Genomic DNA, 27,514 nt, shown 5'->3' with positions numbered 1-27,514 from the left:
TTTTTTATTATGGCACACTCTGTTAAACTGAGTGAACCAATGTAACATTTCTGTATTAAAAAAAGAGCGAGAGAGGCATCATTTAAAATACATCTTCTGTTTGCTTCCTTCATTACAGGACCATTATTTCCTTGTCCATTGTGTACACAGTTGGGCAAGTAGTCTTGTCGATAAGTTCCATAAATGACTTGATGGATGGAAATCACGATGGTGCTCCAGATGACATTAACATTCCAATGTAAGTTGCACTTATCTTTATCTTCTACATGAACACATATTGGGGCCTATTAGGCATTCAGGGTACCACAAATCTGTTTACTGTGCACTTAATTATTGTAGCCTTGGTTCCTCCCTTTCTATCATCCTGTGATCCTATCATGTGGCAAAGTCCAAGGAGCTTTTTTCTGATGTAGCAACAGATTGCCGATGTGCTTTTACAAAGTGCTTCCATTATATGATTGTGCTGTGAAAGACGTTTGCAAGAGTTTGTTTGGTTTTTCAAAATGGAAACTTTGCCAACTTGCACTCTCCATTTACAAAGAAAATTACTAATTTTATAGCACAGTGTTAAAGATTAATTGTTAGATGCAAGCTTCTTTTTTAATTCTTGCCCTTCTAAGTTACTATATAGGAAACAATCCTCTCTCTGCCTGATATTAATGGCTAGATGAGATGCTTGTCCATTATAAAACTAACCTTTCAAAATTATACTTTATAATAGTAATAAATGTGTACAGGGGACAGGAAAACTAAGTGATTCACAGAAACAAGATGGAGGAGTTATGGACGAACATTTTACCTGTTTACAGATTATCCCAGAAAATTCTGTATGTTCAGAAATATTTTTGTAATATTGCATTGCTTTTAACTTTTGTCTAGCATAGTGGCGTGTTTTCATTCTTGATCTATATTTTATTTAGGTCTTCATTATTTTCCTAAGAATGCATATTTGCCATGCAGATGGTCCCGGGTCAGGGGTTTTCTTTCTTTATATGCATTCAGACTTCAGTTTAAAGAGCTCATCTTAGAATTTATTATTGTCATGGTTGGTTTTGAGTTTATTGGCCATGTACATATAATTTGGATTGGAAATGTTTCGCAACAGTTACTATTATGATGGTAAGCTAGGCATAAATCTATACCATATTAAAATATGCTTTGGATCGGATATTAACCAACATGTATTTGTTTCATAAAGTATTTTTTAATTCCAATTTTCGAAATCCTATTTTCACAGTAGGTCATCTTCAGGGTGACTAGATATATTTTGTGCTGTGATCCTTTGGGGATTATATGCCTAAACTGTTTGCTCATGTAGCCCATTAGCAAGTACATCTCAATGCTCAAAGTAAAACATAGATAGAAAAATACACATGAAAAGACCAGGGTACTCACCTATTATGGTTAATCTGTTGTTACAGAGCTTTCTCTATGATTGGTTTGGTCCTTATTGCTCTGGGAACTGGTGGGATCAAACCATGTGTTGCAGCCTTTGGGGGAGATCAGTTTGAAGAAGACCAGGTATCAGTTTTATTTAATTACTTACAAATATTGTAAACTATCATCCTTTGGTTTAATTCTTGGTTGTATGACAGTATGTTGCCATATTGGGCCATAAGGAAGCAAATAGAGGATCAAGAAATGGAGCTACACATGGATTTCATTTGAAGTGTGTGTGTGTGTGTGTGTGTGTGTGTCACTATGGAGATTTCTGACATTCTATTTACAATATGCAACTTAAGATTCAATGGAAGTATAGCAGATCTTCATAATATTTCAGAATTCACATCAACTTCTGTCTAGAATCCTTGAAAAGCTTGTTCTTTGCCTTTTTCTCTCCTGTTTCACCAGTAGGTTATACTTTTCCAGTTTTGCCTCTTTGCCATAGCTACAGTTTGGCTGAAATTTCCTTAGCCAAACTTACACTTGGCAACTTTCTCCTGTGGAACAAATGTAATCATTTGGGTCCCAGTAATTGTCCGCTGTCTAACTTATTTTTATGTAGATTAAAACAATACAGATAGTCCTTAACTTATGACAATTCAAGATCAGAATTTCCATTGGCAAGAAAGGTACTTCCTAATAAGAAATATATGATTTTACTACCTATTTTGCTATGGTTATTAAGTGAATCACTGCAGTTGTTAAGTGAATCAAACAGTCATTAAGCAAATCCACTTTCGCCATTGATTTTGCTTGTCAGAAGCCAGCTGGGAAGGTCTCAAATGACTATCACATGACCCTGGGACAACCAATGAAAATACATGCCAGTTGCTAAGAGTTACAATTTTTGATCATGTGACTGTGGGGATGCTGCTACAGTCATACGTGCAAGTACCAATCATAAGTCCCTTTTTGAGTGCCTTTGTTTAGTGTCTATTCATTGCTAAATGAATAGTTGTAAGGATTACTTGTAAACATTCTTTTATGAAACTTTTAAAAGCTGTATGATAAATGATTTTGCAAAAACATATTTATTTATAGACACCTTTTACTTTTACATTAGAAGAATTCAAATACTAATTTATAATAAGTTTCTTCTTTGTATTTCAGGAAAAACAAAGAAGCAGGTTCTTCTCTATATTTTATCTTTCTATTAATGCTGGAAGCCTTCTTTCTACTATCATCACTCCAATACTTAGAGGTAAATTTTTCTACATCAGATTGATAAGTTTGTCTTGATACAGGCATGGGTTTGCTAAACACATAAATATAAGGATAGCCATTTAGGAGGGGTCTGTATCGGTCTGTAGCTTGTGATTAAACCAGTATGCTTTTGATTAGAAACAACCTATGATTGTTTTAATCTTCTGTTATCTACTCTTACAGTGACAAAATTAGTAGACAGTGACAAAATTAGTGGACCAGCGAAATGCTATGGATACCATTTACTTGGACTTCAGTAATGCGTTTGATAAAGTAGACCATAACCTACTACTTGACAAGATAGAAAAATGTGGGTTAGACAACATCACTATGGGATGGATTTGTAACTGGCTGACAAACCACATTCAGCATGCAGCCCTTAATGGAACTGTATCTACATGGGGGAAGTGTGCAGTGGGGTACCCCAAGGCTCCGTCTTAGTACTCCTCAATAACTTCATCAATGATTTAGATGAGGGGATAGAAGAGGAATTCATCAAATTTGCAGACAACGCCAAGCTGACAGGAATAGCCAACACTCCAGAAGATAGGCTCATGATACAGAAGGATCTTGAGAGGCTTGAACTCTATCTAACAAAATGAGATTCAGTGGTGAGAAAAGTAAAGCTCTACATTTAGGCAACAAAAACCAAATGCATAGGTATAGAATAGATAGAACCTGGCTCAATAGTAATAACTGCAAGAAGGATCTTGGAGTCTTATGAACAATCACTTAAATATGAGCCATTTTATAATGCCATACTAAAGATCACATTTGGAATATTGAATCCGGTTTTGGTCACCACAAGATAAAAAAAGATATTGAGACTCTAGAGGGAGTGCAGAGGGGGAGCAATGAAGATGATTGGGGGACCGTAGGCTAAAACATAGGAAGAATACTTGCAGGAATTGGGTCTGTCTAGTTTAATGAAGAGAAGGACTAGGAATGACATGATAGCAGTGTTCCAATATCTGAGGAGCTGCCACAGAGAAGAGGCTGGGACAAGAAGCAATGGATGAAATTGATCAAGGAGAGAAGCAACCTAGAATTAAGAAATGTCCAGAAGTGAAAGCAATTGATCAGTAGAACAACTTGCCCCAAGAAGTTGTGGGTGATCCAACACTGGAGGTTTTTAAGAGGAGATAGGACAGCTATTTGTCTGAAATGGTATAGGGTCTCCTATTTGAGCAGAGGGATGGACTAGAAGACCTTGCAGGTCCTTTCTGATTCTGTATTCTGAAATCCTCAGAAGTATAAATCCCAGCAAGTGAAACTACAGTAGACATAAATAGCCATTTTCTTTCCCTACTGCTTCTGACACAGGTCAAATGTCCTTTCTGATTTATATAAGGATTTGATTTATATAAGGACCATGTTTGGAATGCAAGCCACAGACTCTAGTAATAGTGGGGACATTATTAATAGCAACAGTTAAATTTGTTCATGCAAGTCAGAATACAAATGTCCTGGCTATAAAAACTGTGTGTGTGTATATTGTATATGTGTGCATATATTTATATCTCTGCCTCTATCATCTCTGTCTCTATATCTTTCTCTATCATCTTTATCTCTCCAGGAAGATCTGCCTAGAGGAAACAAAGGAATATGGAATTATTTTCCCAAGGGTGGGAAGACACAGCAGCATGGGAACTGTCCAAAGGGAAATAATGAAAATACGCTATGGAGGCTAAATATCTTTTCTGTACAGAGAGGATTTTCTTAGAATGGCTTAGTATCAAGATAGCATGAGGCAGGACAGTAGAACAGTTGAAGAATGTACTATAGATATGTCCTAAGAAGTCAATAAATAATTACAAGCTGCCTATATTTCCAAATGAGACTCCCATGTATAAACGGTTGTTCAAATAGAATATGTAATTTTAGTTCACTGAATAATTGACAGGGAAGACTTGTCCTTTCCGGCTACTGTTACAGAAAAAACACAACTATGCTTCCCACTTATTTTTTTTGTACAGGAGTGGAATGTGGAATTCACGACAAACAAAAATGTTATCCTCTGGCATTTGGTGTTCCTGCTGCCCTAATGGCTGTTGCACTGTGTAAGTCAGACAATCGATCAGATGTATTGCTTTTTTACTTCCGTATGATTAATTTTGTTACAGTGATATAATTATATTCGTAGTCCTCAACTTAGGATCGTTTGTTTAAGATATGATGGAAAAGGTGACTTATGACTGGTTCTTGAAGTTACAACCTTGTATACTCCCCCAACAGTCATGTGATTACAATTTGGGCACTTGGCAATTGGTTTGGGTTTATAGTGGTTGCAATGGCTTGAGGTCATGTGATCATGGTTTGCAGCCTTCCCAGACAGTTTCCAAAAAGCAAACCCAATTGTGGACACTGAATTTGCTTAACTATGTGATTTACTTAATGACCACAGTAAAAGTGGTCATAAAATCAGGCCCAGCCATAAAATGACTTGCTGAATGACTGTATTGCTTAGCGACCAAAATTCCACTTCCAATTGTCATAACTACTTGTAATGTGTTCTGGTTCATTATGACAGTTTCCTGACTGTATTGATCAATTATGGATTATGCATGAGAGATAACTTTCAAAAGAATAATAGACTGTCAGAAAATATATAGATCTTAAATTTAATAGCAGATTTCCCCCTCTCCTTACTTGTTTAGTTATTCAACTATAAATTGATTTGCTCCCTTGTTGGAATTTAATCTTTCTCAAAATTTTCTATCTGTTGATTTCTCTCCGCAGTTGTGTTCATAATTGGAAGCAGAATGTACAAGAAAGTGAAACCAGAAGGCAACATCATGGTCCAAGTCGGTAAAAGCATTTTGGTAAGCAATATATAAGACTAACATTTTCAAGGAAAGTTTATTTTCTTGAACTTGACATTGAAATAAATCTGTATTCAGTGGTCTTTTTACTAGTTGTCTCAGGGTTCCTCTTTTTTTCTGAACTATATAAAAACCTTCATCTGGATAGCAGTTCTAGTTCCTTATCTAGAATTATTACAGTTTGGGATTTAGCTCTAGCCTGATAGTTTGCTGATCAGAAATATTCCTCTTCTTGATTCTTGCCTAAAATGTTTTTCATGATCTCTGAAGCCTAATCTGCATTTATGAAGGCAGAGTTGTTAATTAGGAGAAATAGTGTACAGAAGTTGACAAACTGAAATCCAAGAAGAAAAGACTGCGCTTTGGATAGCAAAACTGGAATAAAATTTGTCCCTACCTTGTTCAACCAATTGAGCCAAATGTTTCCATGCAAATAGTTTTGGGAGCAGGGGAAAAGAAATACATGCAGAATTTTTAAAAATTAGGCAGCCTAGTCAAACAAGTGACTTATTACCTGGTTGAAAAAGTTTTTAGCTTTAAGTATTTTAAAGGCTGCATCTTGGCTTCCTGCTTGGATATTAGATGGCACTCTTGTTCTTGTTCTTTTTCCCTTTTATTGTTTCTTGAGGACTAGATTTATCTTTTCTAGAAAATGGAGAATAAATGAACATTAATATAACTGGGGGAACTCATGCTAAATAGTCCAGAAAATCAGCAGCTATCCACTGACTGATTTATTCATCCTAAAGTCATTGTGGGAATATGGTTAAGGTGCAGATTAGTTATGCCAGAGGATTAAAAAGTTTAACGGGAAAAGTATTTTTGGAAAACAGAAATTGAACTCTATCTGGGATCAACCATACTTTGAAGGCACTACTACGCTATTCCAAAATTTGACACAGTTCTCTAATAAGAAGAAGGAAGCTTTATATTTTGAATAAAGCATCTATTACAAACTTAGCAACTTTAAGATGTGCAGCCTTTAACTCCCAGAATTCCCCAGCCAGCAGAAGTTGAAGTCTGCACATCTTAAAGCTGCTGTGGCTGAGAAACACTGATTTATTGAGTCAGCTTTTAAATAACTGTTTGGGTTCCTTAAATTTATCTTCTTGCTGGAAGTTTTTGTCCCATTTCAGTGGTGGGATTCAGCTGGTTCTCACAGGTTCACACAAACTGGTTGTTAAATTGCTCACCCACCCCCACCCCCGCTACCAAAGTGGATCCTGGGCGCTGCGCTGCAGTAGAGAAATGGTCAATGGAACGGCCAGTGCGAGGGAAGGAGAAGGCTGCTTTCCCTGCTCCTTCCTTCGTGCCGGCCACTCTGTTGCCCGTTTCTCTATTGCAGCGCAGTGCAGACCCAGGATCCACTTTGATGGGGGGGGTATTTAACCACCGATTCATCCAAGGTCAAGTTAGTCATCACGGGACGCTCGTCCCACATGTGCAGTAGAGCTGGAGGACGGGGATGGGCCATGCCTCCCAGGACAGCCAACCTGCCCCTGGACGAACCAGTTCTTAATTTATTTGAATCCCACCACTGCCCCATTTATATTTGTAAAAAAAAAGTTAAAAAATAGTCTTTCTCCAATTTCTTTAATCAAGAAATTGAAAGTGTTAGATTGGAACTCCTATCATTTCCATCTGAAAGGGGAATAAGAATGTTAGTCCAGCATATTTGAAGATCATCAGGGAGGATGTTCAAGGAGGTAGCTTAGATTGTCTTTGATTGTTCTGGAAATAATACCCTAACCCTAACCCTTACTGTTTATTATTGTAGTTAATATTGTCAGGAGTGAAGAATTAGGACCACATGTTAAGTTCCAGTTAAGAAGACTTTATTTTTCACACCTATATACAGGAACCTACAGTAGTTAACTAATTCTCAGCACTGAATTGGCACTAAAAAAGAGTTAATGGGTTTTGGGGGAGAGTGGACTTGGATCGCCTCTTGGATTGAGAATTTCGTTCACATCTAGTTAGCACCATTTCTGTTCCCATAACTTTTGGTATTTCAGGCAGATAACTTGGGGTCGTCCCCCCCCCCCCAAATATTTATGAATGTACTTAAAAGAAAAATAGTATTCTAATTAATTTCCAAATTATTTTTTCCAGTTTGCTATTCGAAATAGATTTAAGCACCGCAGCAAACGATTTCCCAAGAGAGAACACTGGTTGGACTGGGCTACTGAAAAGTATGATGTAAGTTGTATTATTGGCTTATATTGAATTTTATTATATACTACTAAAACAACAACAACATTGCTTTAGGTTTTACTTTTTGGATTGACCTGTTTTCATTAACTGATTGCTATCATTGTACCATTGCCAAATCTCTAATTTTATTATCCTCTTGGCAGCCTTAAAAATTTGCTCGCAACTTCAAAAAGATAAACATGACAGCACATAGAATTAAAAAACAATAGGTGTAAAACTCCCAAACTTCAGAAATTTTAACAAGTTTAAGTAAGATCAGATAAAGGTTAAAGCAGGGATGGGATTCTACCAGTTCGTACCTATTTGCTAGAACCGGTTGTTAACATTATAAGCAATTTGGAGAACCAGTTGTTAGAAGAAATTACTGACCTAATCCTGTAAGGAAGGCAGGAAGGAAACATTCTGGTGTTGCTTACAGAAACTGCCTCTCCATTAACCCTTATTACATTCTTGGCAGGACTAGACTTCCTGTCTCTGGAGTTTTTCCCCCCCTCCTTTGCTAGTACTTTGCTTGTGTGGAGTGACCATTCAAAGTTACAATGGCACTGAAAAAAGTGACGATTTTCATACTTATGATTGTTGTAGCATCCCCACAGTCATGAGAGGCCAGGCAAGGAGATGTGTGCCTCGATGTGAGTGATATTGAGTTGGCCATGCCCAGCCAATAACATGACCACCAAGCTACGTCTACCCAATCACATGACCACCAAGCCATGCCCACCACCTAAGCCACGGCCACAGAACCAGTTGTTAAAAAATTTGAATCCCCTGTGTCCTCTGTATCATTTGGACAGTTAGATTTAATATCAGTTTACTTTGAAAACACACATAAGATAGTTATAATAAGCAAACAAACAAATGAGCAATGCTTTAATAATTTTTCAATAAGTCAATAGGCTGAGTAGGCTGAGTAAAATAAAAACAGTTTACCCAATTGTAGATATCTGCTGTATTTATCTGAATAAAAATGTCAGTCTAATTAGTTTAACTTTCAGATTAACTTTTGGACAAATCTGGTTTTTTTTTAAACAGCATTCTGTTCTTTGTGGAGATCATGCATATCTTTTGTTTATATCAGGCAATGTACTACTCATTCTCAGTTACGCAATTTTGAAATGTTAAAATAATCCCTGCATTGCTTCATCAATTATGTAATTATGACTCACCTACGTTTCATTTACAGGCATAAAAATAAAGCTTAATCCAATTTTGGTTGTATTTACACAATATGGTTGTGGAATTTATTTATTTCCTGACTTTGCTAAATTAACCAAATGGGGGTGGACTTACAAACATATTAAGCCATCTTGAGATAAGCAAACATAACACTTAGGATCTTGTGCATATAAACATTTAATAGAGGCAGTATTGTTACAAATGGCAAGTAAGGTGTCTTATCATTAAGTCATGCCCGCTAAGTCAACACTGATGCTGAGAAAAAAATACTGGTTTTGATTAATGAAATAATGTCTACCCGTCAGAATCAGCTTATTTTAGCTTCCATGAATTTACCTATTTCCCTTTCACAGTAAACAAAGCAGATGGCAATATCCACTAAGAAGAAGTACTTCCTTTCCTGAAGGAAAGTGTTGATGGGCTGCCAAGTAGATTACATGGTTGATTACATGACTGCAGAGGTGCTGCATTGGCCATAACTTCAGGAGCCATGCATCAGCACTGTTTCTTTAGCATTGCTGTAGCTTTGAATGGTCATTGAATGAATGGTTGTTAACCAAGAACTACCTCTATACTGTAGTCTTTATTGTGAGGGGTGGGTGAAACACCCCACCTTTATAATATGGTAATGAATAAAGTCCTCTTCCATACCTACTGCTATTCTGCATCATACTCTCTTTATCTCTTATTACCTCTCAATAGATTAGATGCATTGTTGATGCTTATTTCAATCTGTATATGGAGCTTGGCTTCGTTTTGCACAATTTAAATATTTAATATCTGACACATAAACAAATGCAAATGAATAAGGAAGATACCTATTTAACGTTTCTTGTTTTGTTCTTTTGTTATAGAAACGGCTTATTACTGAAATTAAGATGGTCTTGAAAGTTTTGTTCCTGTACATTCCTCTTCCTATGTTTTGGGCCCTTTTTGATCAGCAGGTAAATTGTGAGAAAAAATTGTTAGTCCTCCTGTGCATATGACCAAATTGTTAGACCATGCAGTGCTTTTGCTACCGTGTTTCTCATATAATAAGGCCGGGTCTTATTTTTTTTTGAGCCCCCCAAAATGGCTAGGCCGTCTTTTCGGGGGTGACTTAATTCCCCCCCTTGCATCTTCGGGCGGGCGGTGACGGTTTGGATGTTGACCTCAGTGTTGGTGGGGCATTTCGTATCGGGGTCAACGCAGGCACCACCATATCCAGGTGTGCAACAAAAGTACTTCCTAATGGCAACCCCCCCACCATCCCCCCCCATTTCGCATGTTTTAATATAGGCCTTAATTTGGGGGGAGGGGCTTAATTTCATTTCATGCCTATAAAACATGCTGGGACTTCCTATTGGGGGAGGCCGTATTGTTGGAGAAACAGGGTAGAATTATACATTAGGATTTAGCATTGGATGTAGACTTAAAAAACTCTATGTGAACATTTTTATTACAGTGGAATAAAATACATAAAAGATAATCCAATGGACCACCAATGTGATTGTATACTAGAGATGGTATACCTCAGTTAAGTTAAGTCTTTTTATGGTGTTAATAAAAATTGCATCCATCTTTCCATACTCCCCATCATCCTACATTATTCCCTTTTGAGAAAAGTACTTTATAAAGTGCAAAAAATGGGTATAAAGTAGTAAGCAAAAACAAAATTAGGAACAAGATAGACGACAACATCTAATAAAAGACTATTCCCCTCCCCCACTGTTTTGTTACCTTTGCAAACCATTGTCACTTCCACTGGGACCATGCCTTACTGTTTCACACAGTACCTTTAGTCCTTTAAAATTCTTGCCTTTCTCTTTTTGAGGATACCATCAGCTCTACCCGATCATGACTTTCTCATCCTCTTGAGCCATCACTCTTCCTTCATATATATTTGCTTTATAATTCAGTCCTCATCCGTTGTCTCCATAGGATCAAACCATCTCAAAGTATTTATTTCATTTTGGTCATTCACTTTAGTATTCAGATCATATTTCATTCATTCCCTTTTCATTCCGGATCCTATATTTTTGGGTTTTATCAAAGCTGCTTATGTGGCATTCAATTTACTTTTATATTTTCATGACATACTCACCTATCACTTCCAGATGACAATGTGGGCTCTTAATCTGTTTTACTTCTACTACCGACTTGTGTAACAGCAATGTAAATATTGTTAAAATAGTGCAGATTCTTAATGTACTATATATATTCTACTATTTAATATTTAATTAGGATTTTTGCTTAAAAACTTGTACTTTTTGTTCTGAAGGGATCTCGATGGACATTGCAAGCCACAACTATGGATGGAAATATTGTAAGTTATTTCTTACTCATGTACCCTCAATCAAATTCTGAGTCTTTATTATGTATTTTTACCTAAAAAGTTATCCATAGCTTCTCACCCAGCAAGTGATAAGCATTCGATTGATAGATATCTGTGTATATTTTCCTTGCTATATTAAGGCACTGATATTTAAATTAAATTAAATCACATTATTAAATTAAATTTTTATGAGTTTTTATAAGTGAAATGCATCCGTTTCTTTTTTCTTTCCTTTTAGGGTTCAATTCAGATTCAGCCAGACCAGATGCAGGTACAGTAAGATGGATTTTTTATACTTTTTTGGGGGGATTGAGCTATTGTCAAATATCATTTTAATTTTTTCTGAACATTATTGATTTTCTTTTTTTCTCTCCTATTAATAGACTGTAAACCCAATTCTGATTGTAATCATGGTCCCCGTTGTAGATGTTATTATTTATCCTTTAATTAAAAAGTGTCACATAAATTTCACGTAAGTAAATATGGATTTTTAAAAATCGTAAGTAGAAAATTGTATCAAATTCTAATGCATGAAATTTAATTGTATCCTTAAGTGATGGTAACATGAACAACTTGGGTTACTTTACAAATCAAACTATAAAGAAGACACAACTATTAAAAATACTTTTATATGAAAAATAACTACCTTTCTTCTAATGGTAGGCACAAACATAACTAAGCAGTAGATAAAAAACAAGCATCATTCAACATAATTTTCACTAATAATTAAAGCACTGTAATTTTATAAAGAAACAATCTTAATTTAGTATTTGTCAGGTGAGATGTAAGATGTGCTCAATGTACCCATATGAGAAAACCTGTTCCTGTTATTATCAATATTTGAATCAACTTTTACATATAACAAATTGATCATGCTAGAATCTTTAAAAATAAATTAATATTACATCTCAAAATTATTTGTCTTGTGTCAAATGATAATATTAGTGTCAGGTTTCCAAATGATGAAATTCATTTAAAAAGAACAAAGTCCATCTTCCAAAACAATTTCTTTTATTTAGGAAAGCATCAAATTGGCAAAGTCCATGGTAATTCTGGATCTGACACAACCTGGAATTACCCCACAATATTAAAAGTTAGGAACAATCCCTAAAAGTCACATTCTCCAATAGAAGTAATTCAACGTTTCTTGATGTCATAAATCTCCACCTCAAGAAGCCCAAGCACAGACAGCTCGTTTCCCACGGGAAGAAGAATCATCTAGCCAAAACACTCTCTTTATCTCCACTCCTCCCCCCTTAGGAATGTGGCAAGCCTGAAGCCCTTCCCCCCATGACTCCCACAGAGAAAGTAAGAAAAAGAATATATACTAAGCCGAACTAAAATGGCTAAACATATGTCAATTTTGGGCTTGACAGGCTGCCCTCCCTCATTTGAAAAGAAACCCCTGCAACGACATAAAATACACAAAGATTGAAATTAGGTTAAACACAATCATACAATGAAGCCCGAAATTGACAATTAGGTTCGGCATCTTGCTAAATTTCTTTCAATATTCAGTTGTTAAGTCTGTATTGTTCTAATAGTGGATAAAGAAAAAACATGTATCGATTCAAAATGATTTGGCTGTAATTCCTCTAATTTGGCTTTGATCTCAGAAGTTATTACAATTGTATTCTAACTTGCTTGAAAGGCACCAGTATTGGAAACCTGTTCTAAGTCTTTCGGTATTGCAAAATGACATTTTAGATTACATATGTACATCCTCAACATTGCAACATACTGTGCTGCGATGAAGGATTTGAGGGATTGCCCAAAGACCCAACAACAGTGGAAATATGTTTTTAGGGAGATAAGATGTATACATCACTATTGATCATATTCTCAGTTCAGACAAGAAGATTGTACAAATTAATTATAAATAATGACATAAAACACTCACTAAATCCACCTGAATATCTTAAAAAATTAACATGTATCAGTAATGAAAAATTGTTGGGAATACATAGTTGAAATTCAGCAGGTTAAAATATTATGGGATTTTTTGAATACAGACTGATAAAATCTAGGCTCATAGCACATAAAATATCATAACACATAAAATATAGGCTCATAACACATAAAATATCACTGTGGTTGAAAAGATAACAGTGTGAATAATTGAGGTGGGGATACTATCTAGAGGATAATAGAATAAAAGACAAAGAATTGGAGGAGACCACAAAAATCAAGATCTGAAAATCAAAATGGAACTATTGTGGCATAAACCAGCCATGGTAGTCCTGAAATGGTTACTAGCACACTGGGTGCAATACCAAAAAATCATTAGAAAATCTGCACATTGATCAAATTTCCATCTGTTAACTGCTTGTTCCACATATCTACGATGTTTGAAAGAACTTGATGTGTATGAAGACCAACATCAGCTAAAGAACTGACAATAATAATAGTAATTCTTAGGTCTTTGATTAAGACTTGAATTAAGTTTCCACCAGTCTTGGGCTGTAAAAATAACTATGGACTACCTACACATAATCTGCCTATTTCAAGTGCTTGGGAAAGATTTGATAGGTGGACAAAAATGCCAAATGCAATCTAAATATATGACATTTTGTTTTTAAAACTAATTTAGAAAAGTTTGCTTTGATTTGCTAAAAGCTCATAGAATCAATTAGGGGATTTTTTTTCTCAATAGTGAAGTAGGTTGAATGAAAGGGAGAAGTTAAAGAAGATATAAATTAGTTATGTATTATGGTATATTCTTTTTAATATAACAATTTGAAGCCTATTATTTTTATTTTAATACTGTTTTAGTGCTTGTAGTATTTATTTTAAAGTGTTCCTGAATAGCTCCTTGTGCTTCGTTCTATTCCAGGCCTCTGAGAAAGATGACGGTTGGCATGTTACTGGCAGCTTTGGCTTTTGTTGTTGCTGCTGTGGTACAAATTGGAATTGATGTAAGTAAAAATAGAGACAAATTCTGTCCAGGGGTGTTTTAAATTATAAGACTTAAAATTTTGAAGTGGTGGGCACTGTCTATTCATGAATCTCTTAAGTGATTTCGAATTGTGATTTTGGAAGTGCTACATAGAATAGTTTTTGATTAACTGCCCTGTTTAGCAACTGTTCAAAGTTACAAGAGCATCCTCACAGTCATGCAATCACAATTCAGGCACTTTGCAATTGGTGCGCATTGACCACTATCACTGTATCCTGTGGTGGCATAGTCTCCCTTTGCAACTTCACAATCAGTTTCTGACAAGCAAAGTCAGTGAAGATATTGGCATTAAAATGGAAGGTCATGGTCATATGATGTTTCGCTTAATGACCATGTTGCTTAGCAATGGAGTTTGAAAAGTGGAGAGAGACTGCAGAGACAAAGAATTGGTCTGATTATTAAGAAACAGGAGGAGTTTAGTTCTTTCCTGTCATTTGCACTCTAGTTATATTTAAGACAGAAGTAAGGAACGATTTGTTTTATTGATGACTTTTTAAAAATTCAGCCTTGCAGATGAGTAACATAATATTGGTTGGTGCGTCTTCTCCCTTGTCTAGCAAAATTACATCCAGAAGACTTACCCAGTTTTTAGTCTTCTCTGGAGATGAATGGTCCCAGTGTGAGTACAGAGCAAGATGCTGGGATTGCCCACAGCTGCAGGTTGCTACCCGTGTTAGACCATGAATTTCATAGGAAGTTTCCTTCAGAATTGGATGGGGGAATAGTGTAATAACAATGTAAACTGCCATTAGTAATGCAAAACCACATTTTGTGGATGTGTATATACGTTACTAGCTCACAACATGCTTTCAATTGTCATAATAGCACTTCCTATTTATTACTGTCTACCACAGAAAACTCTTCCAGTTTTTCCTGCAGAAAACCAGTTTCAAGTCAAAATAATAAATCTGGGAGACACTAAAGCAACAATTGTGACTGCTGGAGAGAACATTCCCTTGAATCCATTTAATGCGGTATGTTTTAAGATTTCATTTAAGTTTTATTCCAGTTTTAAAACAAATGCATTTTAATGGGATACAATTTCTCAGCATTAATTAGAAATTAGCGAATATACTATTAGTCAAAATAAAATTTGCGAATATACATCTTCGCATGGATAGGCCATGTGTTCCTACATTGCATACCATCTCATAAATAAAAAAGAACAGCTGAAGAAGCTTCTTGGATGAGAAGTGAAATGTCTTCAAAGAAAAAACAGAAAGTTCAGTTGCCTCTTGAAAAAGCACCTTTGGGACATCATCCCTATTGAGATGTGTTTACCATGCCTAAACTTGCCTGTTTTTAAATTGGAACTTGGAATGAAAATTAGTATCTTTTGGAGTCTATAAACAGTATCTCATCAATATTGAAATCAGTATTTATAACTATTGTACTGCTTTGCACATCTTTCATTTCCTTCTTATATAGAACAAAATTTAGAATTAGTAATTTTTAGAAGAACACCACTCTGTGTCCCCATTCATATTATCCTCTTTCAGTAATTAGTCTTGCATGGTGCTTTATAAAGTAGCTCCACTTTCAGTTTCTTACAAAGTTATAAAGTTCTCTCATGCCTTAATGTAAGGCACCTCAAGGCAGCATTTTCTATGTTTTCTTTGTCTTTGATCATTCATCCATAGTTGGATGAGCCCTATTGTATACATCCTAGGAAAGCAAACATCTTGTTAGCATCACACATCACAGAAGGGAAATGAAACCAGTTATTCAGAGGTTGAATTTCATGTGTACAGCTGAAATGGTTGGGGAGATACAATGTTAGAAGGAAATTAATAGCAATAAAATCTGATCATATTTCAACAATTTTAATTGATCAGATGCAGGATTTTTTTGACTAGGTATCAAAACCATAAAATAGGAAATATAATTAATATTATTACTAATTGACACACATGAAAACTATTCAGTTACATGAAAGCAATGCCAGTTTTATTGTTTTTTATTTTTATTTACAGACGGAATATATCACATATGAAATGAAGATGCCAAACAATATTGACATATCATATCTAAATGGATCTCTAACAGAAAAAATGATTAATATGGAGAAACGACGACACACTCTTGTAATAAAAAATAATCCTAAAATTGAAGCAAATCTGGTAAATTTATTTAAAGATTATTTGTTCTGTTTAGATCATTTATTATCTATTAAAAATTAGTACTGGATGTATGAGTTATAAAATGTATAAATATGATAGAGGCTATAATAGGACTGTTGCTGTTGAGTATACACAAAATTTGGGCATAGGGATAGTATAATTATCTGTATACAATATTTAATTAAATATTAATGGTGTTAAGATATAAGCATGTTTGTGAATAAAAATCATGAAAGTGCCCATGGTGTAAAGAAATATAACTGTTCCGTGTGGATTTTATTACCATATTCAAGTTATTTCTCCTCTTAGTTTATAGATGACATCACAGAAAAACCAGAACAAGGCAATAATATGATCAGGTAATAAAAATTAATTGTGTGGATTTATTGTGGTTAATGTTTAATTTTATTAAGCTATAAGATAAGAGTCTGGAACTAAATATTGTGGTAGGGATTAGTTGCTTTGACACTGAAGACAGTCCTGGAAGGCTCTACTATCACTAAACTACAACAGTTCATTTAGTGACCGTAGAGAGGGCAGTATTGTCATTATGTGATGATACACCTCAAACCACAAGTTTGTCTCCAGGCCACACTCTCTTACCTAAAAACCCACACCAGACTCCCTTGTAATAACTTGCCATTTGCAAAAACAAGATAAAAGAAGTTTTTGCCACCTGCAAAAACAAGACAAAAGAAGTTGATATAGAGCCTCAGTGGTGCAGTGGTTAGAGTTCAGTTCTGCAAACTACTTCTGCTGCCTGCAATTGGGCAGATTGAATCCCACCAGACTCAAGGTTGACTCAGCCTTCCATCCTTCTGAGGTGGGTAAAATGAGGACCCAGATTGTTGGGGGCCATATGCTGATTCTGTAAACTGCTTAGAGAGATAAAGTGGAGTCTAAGTGCTATTGCTATATCATGTACTGTATGTAGAGCACCTCTAGATTGTATGTGGGAGAGTGGATGGAGCACTGTACTGTTTTAAGGCAACAGCATTTTAGATTTTTAGATTTAAGTCTAAATTACAACACCTTTAGCTGTTCAATTAAATTTTGTATCTTGTCACAGAATTTTTGGAGTAAGAAAGCTTTGACTATAGTATTACTAAACAATTGCAAATCTCTGTTAATAATATTTAAGAATGAAATGCCAGTACAGGTAGTCCTTGACTTGCAACAGTTCATTTAGTGACCGTTCAAAGTTGCAGCAGCACATAAAAATTCAACTTACAACCGTTTTTCACATTTATGACCTTTGCACCATCCTCATTATCATGTGACCAAAATTCAGATGCTTGGCAATTGGTTCATATTTATGATCGTTGTCCTCGGGTTATATGATCCCCTTTTGTGACCTTCTGACAAGCAAAGTCAATAGGAAAGCCAGATTCACTTAACATCCGTGTTACTAACATCAACTGCAGTGATTCACTTAACAACTGAGGCACAAAAGGTTGTAAAATAGGGCAAAATTCACTTAACAAATGTCTCACTTAACAACAGAAATGTTGGGCTTATTTGTGGTCGTAAGTTACCTGAAGACTACCTGTACTAAGGAAATACCAGTTAATGATAATAAATGGCTAACGTGCCTTTCAATTTTTTTTTAATGCAACTTTTTAACTTTTTAAAGATTTATAAACAGTTTGGATTCAGACATTAATATCACTATGGGTGATGTAGCCTTTGGAGAGTTGAGGAATTTTTCAGTCACCAACTACACTGCTTTTCCAAGTGGATCGTAAGTATTCTTTAACATTACGATAGAACAGCTTTCCTCCAACTAGTGCTATTAGATGCGTTGGGACTTCAGTTCTCAAAACTAACAGTTGCAACTGCAATATTTCTGGAGGGTATTGGTATGGGAAAGTAAGCTGGTAAGATGAAGTTGATAGGAAATGAACATTGGTCCATAAAAAATAGGTACAATTAATGTTAATCTCACATAATAGACTAGTAAGTTTACCTGTAATAAAGTTTATAATTTAAGTTATGATCTACTGGTTGATTGACAACTGTGCTGAAGAGTTCATGTCACATTTTTCTTATCTACACTGGATTCCAAAATTATTCTTAGCCTGGGCGAGAAAATGACATCTTAAGGAGTCTAACCTTTGATTTAGATAATCATCAAGGTCTAGGCATTCTGGGTTCGCACAGTGGCAATTCCCCCAAGACATGGTGGCTGCCATTTTTCCCATCTTGGCCTGCAATGTTTCAGTGTGCATCAGACATGAGTAGGTAAAATTCCTATGAGTGTCACAGGTGAAAGAAAAATGGTTTAAAAAACAGGAGAAAGCAAATATGAAAATAATGAATAATGAAACTAATGGACCTTTGAGAAACAAGTTCCAGGACAATCAAAAGTGGGAAAAGAAAAGGGGAAAAAAGTAGGAATGGAGAGAGATAAGAACTCCTTTTTAATTTTCTTACCTATGCCCGTTACCTCTTTTCACCAATGATGAAAAGTGGTGAATCCTGAATACCAGACAAAGATTTTTTTTTAATTTTAAAAGCTTGCAAAACACATTAAAATAGTACAATAATTTACATCAGTGATGTAGTTTTACATGAGCAGGATAACATTTGAGTTGAAATAAAAGAGTTATTTGGGTTGATTTTGAGAGAAAAACGTTTCATAGAAAGAGCGAAACAAATGATGTCTGTTATTTCATTAATGGAAGATTTGAAAAGAATCCTAGATATAGGCTTACCAACATCTCCACTTTGGTAAAATACTGAAAGCAGCAGCTGAATTACAAAGAGAGTTAGGAAAAGTTCTTAGGTGTTCATTGTTTGTAGACTATTATTGCCTCAGGGATGGGATTCTACCAGTTCACACCTATTCGCTAGAACTGGTTGTTAACATTCTTAAGCACTTCGGAGAACCAGTTGTTAGAAGAAATTACTGGCCTAATCCTGTAAGGGTGGCAGGAAGGAAATATTCTGGTGTTGCTTACAGAAACGGCCTCTCCATTAACTCTTATTACATTCTTGGCAGGACTAGACTTCCTGTCTCAGGAACTTCTCTGGAGTTTTCCCCCCTCCTTTGCTAGTACTTTCCTTGTGTGGAGTGACCATTCAAAGTTACAATGGCACTGAAAAAAGTGACTTATGACCGATTTTCACACTTACGACTGTTGCAGCATCCCCACAGTCATGAGAGGCCAGGCGAGGAGATGTGTGCCTCAATGTGAGTGATATTGAGTTGGCCACGCCCAGCCAATAACATGTCCACCAAACCACGTCCACCCAGTCACATGACCACCAAGCCACGCCCACCAATTAAGCCATGCCCACAGAACTGGTTGTTAAAAAAAATGAATACAACCCCTGTGTTGCCTGCTTCGGGTTTATCATCTTTTGGCAGCAGACTGCTTGTTTTCTACCTGTTCAACCAGCCTGTTTTGTAAATTGCATGCTCTTTCTGTGATTATGTAAAAGAACTGGGCAAATTTCTATTTCTAATGAGGCACTTGGAAGAATGTTATGCTGGTTGATTACAGGTAGCAGGAACATGTTAATGATCTGTTGGGAATTGTCACAAACTATCCTAAAAAGCCTGCTACACCCATTTTACAATCAGGAATTAAAGTTTGCAAACCTACTTTGGGGTGATGCTCATAATATGAATAGGCTTTCTTTACATTTATTTTTGATATTCTTTCCAAAATTTGGGTATGATTTTAAAAAAGTTATGTTTGGAAATTATGTTATCAGTACCTAATTTTTCTTATTGCTTTTTCCAGAAACAATATTGTTGCTAAAATTGGTAATAAAGAGTGTACAATTCCATCCATGTCATTTGGTTATGGCAGTGCTTACACTATTATAGTCACAGAGGTAAGTTCTAAACTTGGTGCCTAAATTAACAAAATACCTACTACATAGCCAATCAAAGATTTAACCCCCTATAATAAAGTCTTAGTTGAATTTTTAGCATTCTCACCTTATTTTAATGATTGTTGCACTAACACAGGTGTCAAATAAAAGAGACAAGGAAAGGACTAAAGTTGTATTTTTGTTTATAGGCAGATGTGTTTTCAATGTTGTGGTTAATAATGGAAAATACAATGTAAATAAGGAGTGGGTTTTTATAATACATAAACTTTTGGTCGTCACATGAAGATGGTGTTCCTAACAGTGTGATCAAAACTTTGCTATTTTTAAATTTTGATTATGGCCACTATCTTGATGTTTTTAACTCACTCCCTGATAAGTCGGAAATCTCTCCATAGGTTTGTATGAGAACATGTTGCTCAGATACTATCTTGTTTTGGGGTTGTATTGTTTTTCTATGTTATAATTTGTGATCTGCCCAAAGAAATTGTATGGTATTCAAAATTAATTAATTAATTTGAAGAATTTTAAAAATATGGAAAACATACTGTTTTTTATGATTTTCTGGGTTCTATATGACATGACACAGGGAATATGAGATTTTTGTATAATCTTGAGAGGGCAACAGATTTTCTCTCCATGCTGCACCTTTAAAACGGGAAGGTCTGCTTAGATTGAGTGACAATATGATTATGGAAATAACTGAGTTTTTTCTACCTTTTTCTTTTATGGAAGGAAAGGAGGCTAGGTTCAGGTTAAGACTGCCTAGCTTTCAGATATATATGATACAACAATAAAAGAAATTACATTTTGGTATCTTTTTCCTTATTTTAGGAAAAGGTACTATATGAATATATTTTGCTTTCTTTCAGTGTACTGGCAAGCAACTAAACGTTACATACATTGAAGATATTCAAGCCAACACAATCAGTATGGCATGGCAAATCCCCCAGTATTTCATTATGACTTGTGCTGAAGTTGTCTTTTCAGTGACTGGACTTGAATTTTCATATTCACAGGTAACTCACTTGGCTTTATAACAGTCCTGCTGTTAGACTGTGGAACGCTGTTGACAACATAAGAATTTTTTTTAAGAAAAAAATGAATATAGGATTTCATTTGTCATGAGAAAAACCTCAGCTCAATCACAACAACCCATTTCAACATGGTTTCCTCAGAACCGGTCATCTTGAGATGGTTGAGTTTTGTTTACAATGAAGATCACAGGACCATGTTGATGCTGAAGCATTTTGCAAATTCTTAAAACTAAATATCCCTTACTAGATTTTGAAACAAGGTTTGAAACTATTGAATTGTATATCTTATTTCTGTAGGCACCTACCAACATGAAGTCTGTGCTGCAGGCTGGCTGGCTATTGACTGTGGCCTTTGGCAATATCATTGTTCTTATTATAGCTGGTGCTTCAAAACTCGAAGAACAGGTAAATGATTATTAACCAAAACAAAACTTCAGTAAACTTTACTAATCAACAAGGAATGCAGAATTAATCTCTGAGCTTTATTAGTTTTAGTGTCTTGTTTTAAGATATGCATGTATTGTACCTTGAATTGGTCTGGAAACTTATTCAATAAACTACTTATTTACTTATTAATAAAATACAGTGAAAGAAAATATATTGCATAGTATCAATAAAACAAAACCACAAATAGCATTAAGAACAAAAAAAATCAGAGCTTAAATCCTAGAAAAAATTGTTTTCATCTGGAACTAAAAAGACAATCATGTTGAGGGTGGTTGGACTTACTTGGGATGGGTATCTCAAAATACCTATCAAAAAAGACTTTCTCGATGTTGCTACACGTGAGATCCAGAAGGAAGAGAGTTTTTTTTTTAAAAAAGATAAGCTATGAATAAGGTATGGGAGGTCTACTCTTAGTATATGAAGATCTCTCCTATGCGAAACTTTATTGTTTTAGCCCATGGAACTGAATTGGCCCTGAAAACAAATAAGAAATCATAGTAGACTAACATATTATGAATATAACTTCCTGTCCGAGTTTTTTTTTTTAAAGTCTAGAAAATAGACCTGTTTTGCAATAGATTTCTAGACTGTTTTAAAGCAAATTTCATATACAATTAAAAACTCCAGTAATTAAAATGGGAGATTATAACAGCATGGACCACTGCAGGTAGACAGTCTCCTTCTAGATAGTGTCATTAAATGAAGCTGGCAAGTGATTTTTTTATATTAAAATACTCTATTTGCAAAAATGAACATTTTTTTTAAAAAAAGCTAAGCCTAATTGCTCTACTGCTGGGGAAAGCTGTAGACTAGGACATATCTCTAGGCAAGCGATTCCCTATCTTAAATCAAAGGACCAATGGTACAATCCTAGGCATGGTTGCTGAAAATTTCATCAAGGAATTTCTGTCCCCAAAGAACTAAAGTTGAAGCTTTTTCCAAATGATACTTTCCCCCGTGTTGCCCAGTAAATTTTAACCCCTTTAAAAACATTGTCACGTGTGTGACAAAGTTGTCCAGAAGTATATATGCATTGTTTGCCTTAACTGTATGTTCTGATTGAGCCTTTCTTCATAGGATGATCATGGTTTAGGGCAGGGGTGTCAAACTCAATTTCATTGAGGGCAGTATTGTGTTTGACATTGAGGGGGGACCAGGATGGGAGTTGTCAGGGTGGGTGTGGCCAGCTTGACATAACTCATGTCGGGAGTGCCTGTAGTGGCCCGAACACTCTGCCAGCAAAAACAAGCTTCCGAGCTCCATTTTCGGCTGCAACGGCCTCCTACAACCCTCTGCCAATGAAAGCAGAGCTCCATTTTCGCTGGCAGAGGCACTGCGGGCTGGTCCTTCGCGGTTTCCAGGTCAACCCCACAGGCCAGTCTCCAGATTCAGGCGGTGGATCTTGAGTTTGACATCCTTGGTTTAGGGGAATCAGGCTCTCCTGATGTTAATGCTCATAGAATAACAGAGTTGGAAGGGACCTTGGAGGTCATCTAGTGCAACCCCCTGCTCGAGCAGGAGAGTTTATTCAAAATATTAGCCTCTACTTAGGATCGAACTCACAGCCTCCTGATTGTGAGGTGAGAGCTCCACCTCTAGGCCACCTCTAGCATTACCTGAAGCCAAAGGCAGAATGGAAGTGTTGAGAGATGTCATTGAATGGTCAGAAGCTAAGAATTGTCACTGGGTCAGAATTTGCCCAAATCTGACTCATACCAGGTGGCCTGGAGGTTGTAGTATAAATATCATGGACTGAAGATCAGTGCTGTTGCTGCTAAGGACTGAGAAATTGAAGACCTCTTAATATCTGGAAATGATTAACATGTTGTAGGTGAACTTCACAAGTCTAGTGACATGAGAATGGTGTAAAATGAGTCGTGCAATGTGATATCATCCCCCAGATATGTGATTGTAAGATACTGAAGGACATTGTACAGGCATACAACTTGTAGTGCTTTAGATATAACAATGAAAGAAAAGTATGGAAAGTTTCTACTAAAGTGTAGAAAATGGAAAGGATTTCTGAGGTGATCCAAATATGACTTTAATTTTCCATATTAGTACTAGTTCCTGCAAGTACCTTGGATTCAATTGAGGTTATATTCTGAAGCCTAAAAAATAGTAATTTTCACCTCAGAAGATAAGACCCTTCTGTTCTCTAAGCCAATGTAGACATGCTTATTCATTAGCAAGACTATAATGTACAAAAATCCTGTTTATATCCTCTTTTTGTTTTTTCTCTTTTTTCACAGTGGGCAGAATATATTCTCTTTGCAGCATTGTTGTTTGCAGTTACTATAGTTTTTGCTGTTATGGCCCATTTTTACACCTATGTGGATCCAGCTGAGGTTGAAGCGCAGTTTGCAGAAGAAGACGAGAAGAAGAAAGAAAAAGATCAACTGGAGAAGAAAAAACACATATATGAAAATGAAGCTGGACCTGAGCTACAAACTAAGATGTGAAAATATGTTTGAAATCAGAATAAGAATGTAAATTAACACGCAGAACATTGCACCTGAAGCTTCAGATTCATAAGGGACAAGCTGGATAAGCTGTCTTATTGAACAGGAAAGAGTAAAGAGTATCACAAAATGAACACCCATGCCTGTGGCTGAAGATTAAGAAATCAGTTCTCCTGTGAAGAACAGAGATTTTCATTTTCTTAGTCAGCAGAAGGCTGCACTAGATAAAATCTGAATCTAGTTGCGCTTGGCCATTGTGAAAAGACATTCAGAGTATTATTTTTATACAGAACTACTTTAATTTTATATGGAAGAAGGTAAATATTCATAGCAAATAGACATTTATGTCTCCTGCTATTCATGGCCCAATGATGTTTATGTTATATATACACTTTTTCCTGGAGACCGATCTGAGCCAGCTAAATGTTTACAGTCAGGTACTGCACTAGACACTTAATTTTCTGCCAAAGGATTCTGCCAAGCCTAACTTTATACGGTTGCTGTGGTTGCGATTGGGGGAGGAAATTGCATTGTGAGACAATCAAGGCAAGTGAAATAAAACTTGGTTCTTACCATTACAGTCCAAGCTTTCTTTTTCAGAAGAAGACGACAACCAATGTTGCTCCATCCTTGAAGAAAGAAAGATTTATCACACCAGATCACACCACACAGTAATTTAGAATGGCTTAACATTATTAAAATGGAACAACCAAACAGGAAGGAGGGGCGGGCTGATCATAGAAATACTGCCATATTTCCAGGCTTTAGTTTTATCATTCTGAACGGGGAATCTCCAGAACTTTTTCCTTTGTACAATTCAAATGTGAATGTTGAGTGTGGCTGCCTTAGCAAGAACTTGTGATAAATACATAAAGCTTCCCGAAGTCATCAGATGTGAGTTGGACCGCCATAAAAGTCTGTTTAATAAGTATATATCTGTATAGGTAGTCCTTATAACCAAAATTACATAAATTGCAGCTCCCCCTGTGGTCACATGATTAAGACCTGAGCATTTGGCAACCCATTCTTACAATAGGTTGCCAGTGCCTAACAATCATGTAAATGCCATTTACAATCTTCCCCAGAAAGTGAATGGACGAAGTTGGCATGGAAGGTCAACAGCTATCTGCAAAGAGGACTTCCTCTTGTCTCTGAGGACTGGCTGAAAAGGGCCCATGCCAAAATTCAAGTAGAATTTTTAGATTCTGGGCATCACAAAAAGTGGATGCTATACATCTCTCATCTTCCCAGATCTTGATGCAGATGTAATTATAAGCTTTATATATTTTATACATTAGTAATGGCATGGTGTTAAGTCCAAGATATTAATATTTTTTTTCATTAGCTACCAAATCTGGACTGCAAAAATTCAGATGACTACTAGATGGAAGTAGAGTTAACTTTTCTTATCTCCTGCTATCATCTTTTAGACGTCATCCAGAAATGATCCAAGAAATGATCCAAGAATAACCAGATAGAACACATCAGAATGACCAGGTTATTTAGTAAAGAATGGAAATAACAGTTCCTGGTGAATACTGTATCTGCGCAGTGGAGGCACTACAGAATAATGGGTTCCCTCATTTCAATTATTCCTCTACCATGTGGACACAGTCTCTGTTCAAAGGGGATCTTCTCATATTTTCCTTCAGTAACAGTTGTTCAGAGGGCATTGAATCTGGCCAAAGATAAACCCTCCTGAATTTTTATATGGCTTGTTATATGGCTAAGATGTCTAGCTGGTTGGAGAAGATATGCAGAATGGTAGAATTGGAAAGTCCACTGTTTGAGATCAGCTAGTGCATGTTCCTAGCCCATCAGAATAATGGCTGCCCATAAAAAGGACGTTCCTTGCTATCAAACAACTTACGTCCTTGTTTTGCAGTAAGTTAAGTGTCTCATGACATGATTTTCACTATGACAACTGTTTTGTGTGGATTGGCAAGCAATCTTCTCTAGTGGCAACCATTTGGCAAATGCATGCATGACATACCTCTTAAAATTTCAAGTATTCCCACTGTTCTAAACAACTTGGGGATGGCTTTATAAATGTATGTCCCAGCTAGTGGATATTCTCTCTTTTCCAGGTCTACTCATCCCTCCTTCACCCTTTTCTGTCTAATTAAATATATATACCCAGCTCCACCACATCATTATCTGCTCATTTGCAAAGTATCTCAAAGGCCCTTTAAACTCAATGCATGCCTTTCTCCACTTTGTCCTCACCACTCAGGGACCTCAAACATGTTTAGAATTATCCTGAGCAATCAGGGAGCACCATTACACAATGCTGCAGATGGAAGAAAGGCTTTGCTTCATTCTTGGTGAGTGGATCAGTCAGCTGATACACTGTCAATCTTCGTTTTTGTCTTTTAATTAACACACAAAGCAGTCTTTTCTCAAGTTGGACTATAGGACAGGCATCCAGGGCATCTACACAACCTAGGATGACCTTCTGTAATCCATTTATGGAATAGGGTGAAAGAAAAATATTTTCTTCTGCCAGAGAAGCAGAGGATTAGTGATTTTGCAGTAGGTATGTATCGTGGCTAGTGCCCAGTACGGTTAGTAGTATTTTCAAATGGCTGGAGATAGGTCCAAAAAGTTTCTATATAGTCCTCAACAGGCAATGAATGAGTAGTTCAGAAGAATTCAAGAAGTACCCTGATTTTAATTGATTCCACTACTTTATCGAATTGTTGGATTATGTAGTTTCTAATCCTTGGAACCTCAGGTGTCTTTTTCTGTTTGTTTTAAATCTTATACTCTGTTCTTATATTTCTCCAAGTCTATTCTATATTCAAGCTCAAATGATTGCACTTGGACAATTTAGGAGAAGATCTAGATCTCTTGAAAAGGCTGTAATGATGGGAAAGCTGGAAAAAGTAGAAGAGGACAACAAGCAATAGGGTAGGTAGATGGACTCGGTTTACAAGAGTGATGGGTGCCCCATTAAAAAGCCTGAAAGACCATGCTAGGATCAGATTGCCATGGAGGAAGTCTATATATGTGGTTGCTAAGAAGTGACAATGACTTGATGGCACATCATCTACCTTGTTTCACCAAAAATACAACCTACCCTGAAAGTAAGTGCTAGCTTGATTTTTACATATGCGCCCAATATAAGCCCTACCCCCCAAAATAAGCCCTAATTTAAGATCTTACCCACTCCAGAATGCACGGGTAAAAATTAAGCTAGGGTGGGGATGTGGCGGGATGGAGTTGCCCTACTGTTTACCTTTGGACAGTTGTAGCCAGGCCTCGCATACCCCGACACCTGCCTTGCCGGCCCATTTCTTCTGCAGCCAGCAAGGCTGGCAAGGCTTTCCTGAACGCCTCTATAGCTGATCACAAAGCTCCAGATCGATCCAGAGCTCTGTTATCGGCTGCAGAGGCCTTTAGGAAAGCCTTGCCGGCCGCAGTAGTAATTCCTGAAGGCCTCTGACAGCAAAAAAAGAGGCTGGGGGCAACGCACACAAG

The 27,514-nt window shown here is 36.3% G+C and overlaps 1 protein-coding gene across 1 annotated transcript in view; it reads left to right on the top strand.

The window, feature by feature from the left end:
* Positions 1–24,608, top strand: part of SLC15A1 (solute carrier family 15 member 1) — a 36,946-nt gene extending 12,338 nt beyond the window's left edge. The window contains exons 5-23 of the mRNA XM_026668914.2: positions 119–238; positions 1,422–1,521; positions 2,554–2,644; positions 4,623–4,706; positions 5,386–5,468; positions 7,581–7,667; positions 9,713–9,802; positions 11,119–11,163; positions 11,411–11,443; positions 11,556–11,644; positions 14,006–14,087; positions 14,983–15,102; positions 16,102–16,248; positions 16,558–16,607; positions 17,882–17,989; positions 19,998–20,091; positions 20,961–21,107; positions 21,423–21,530; positions 23,825–24,608. Of these exons, the coding sequence (XP_026524699.1) occupies positions 119–238; positions 1,422–1,521; positions 2,554–2,644; positions 4,623–4,706; positions 5,386–5,468; positions 7,581–7,667; positions 9,713–9,802; positions 11,119–11,163; positions 11,411–11,443; positions 11,556–11,644; positions 14,006–14,087; positions 14,983–15,102; positions 16,102–16,248; positions 16,558–16,607; positions 17,882–17,989; positions 19,998–20,091; positions 20,961–21,107; positions 21,423–21,530; positions 23,825–24,034 (1,888 nt within the window). The 3' untranslated portion in view covers positions 24,035–24,608. The remainder of the gene's footprint in view (positions 1–118; positions 239–1,421; positions 1,522–2,553; positions 2,645–4,622; positions 4,707–5,385; positions 5,469–7,580; positions 7,668–9,712; positions 9,803–11,118; positions 11,164–11,410; positions 11,444–11,555; positions 11,645–14,005; positions 14,088–14,982; positions 15,103–16,101; positions 16,249–16,557; positions 16,608–17,881; positions 17,990–19,997; positions 20,092–20,960; positions 21,108–21,422; positions 21,531–23,824) is intronic.
* The last annotated feature ends 2,906 nt before the right edge of the window (positions 24,609–27,514 follow it).

This window comes from Notechis scutatus, chromosome 5 (genome assembly GCF_049901735.1).
Source record: "Notechis scutatus isolate UNSWTSFEM ecotype Mainland chromosome 5, rNotScu1.2, whole genome shotgun sequence".
Taxonomy (NCBI): domain Eukaryota; kingdom Metazoa; phylum Chordata; class Lepidosauria; order Squamata; family Elapidae; genus Notechis; species Notechis scutatus.
This window is presented reverse-complemented; position numbering and strand designations above follow the sequence as displayed.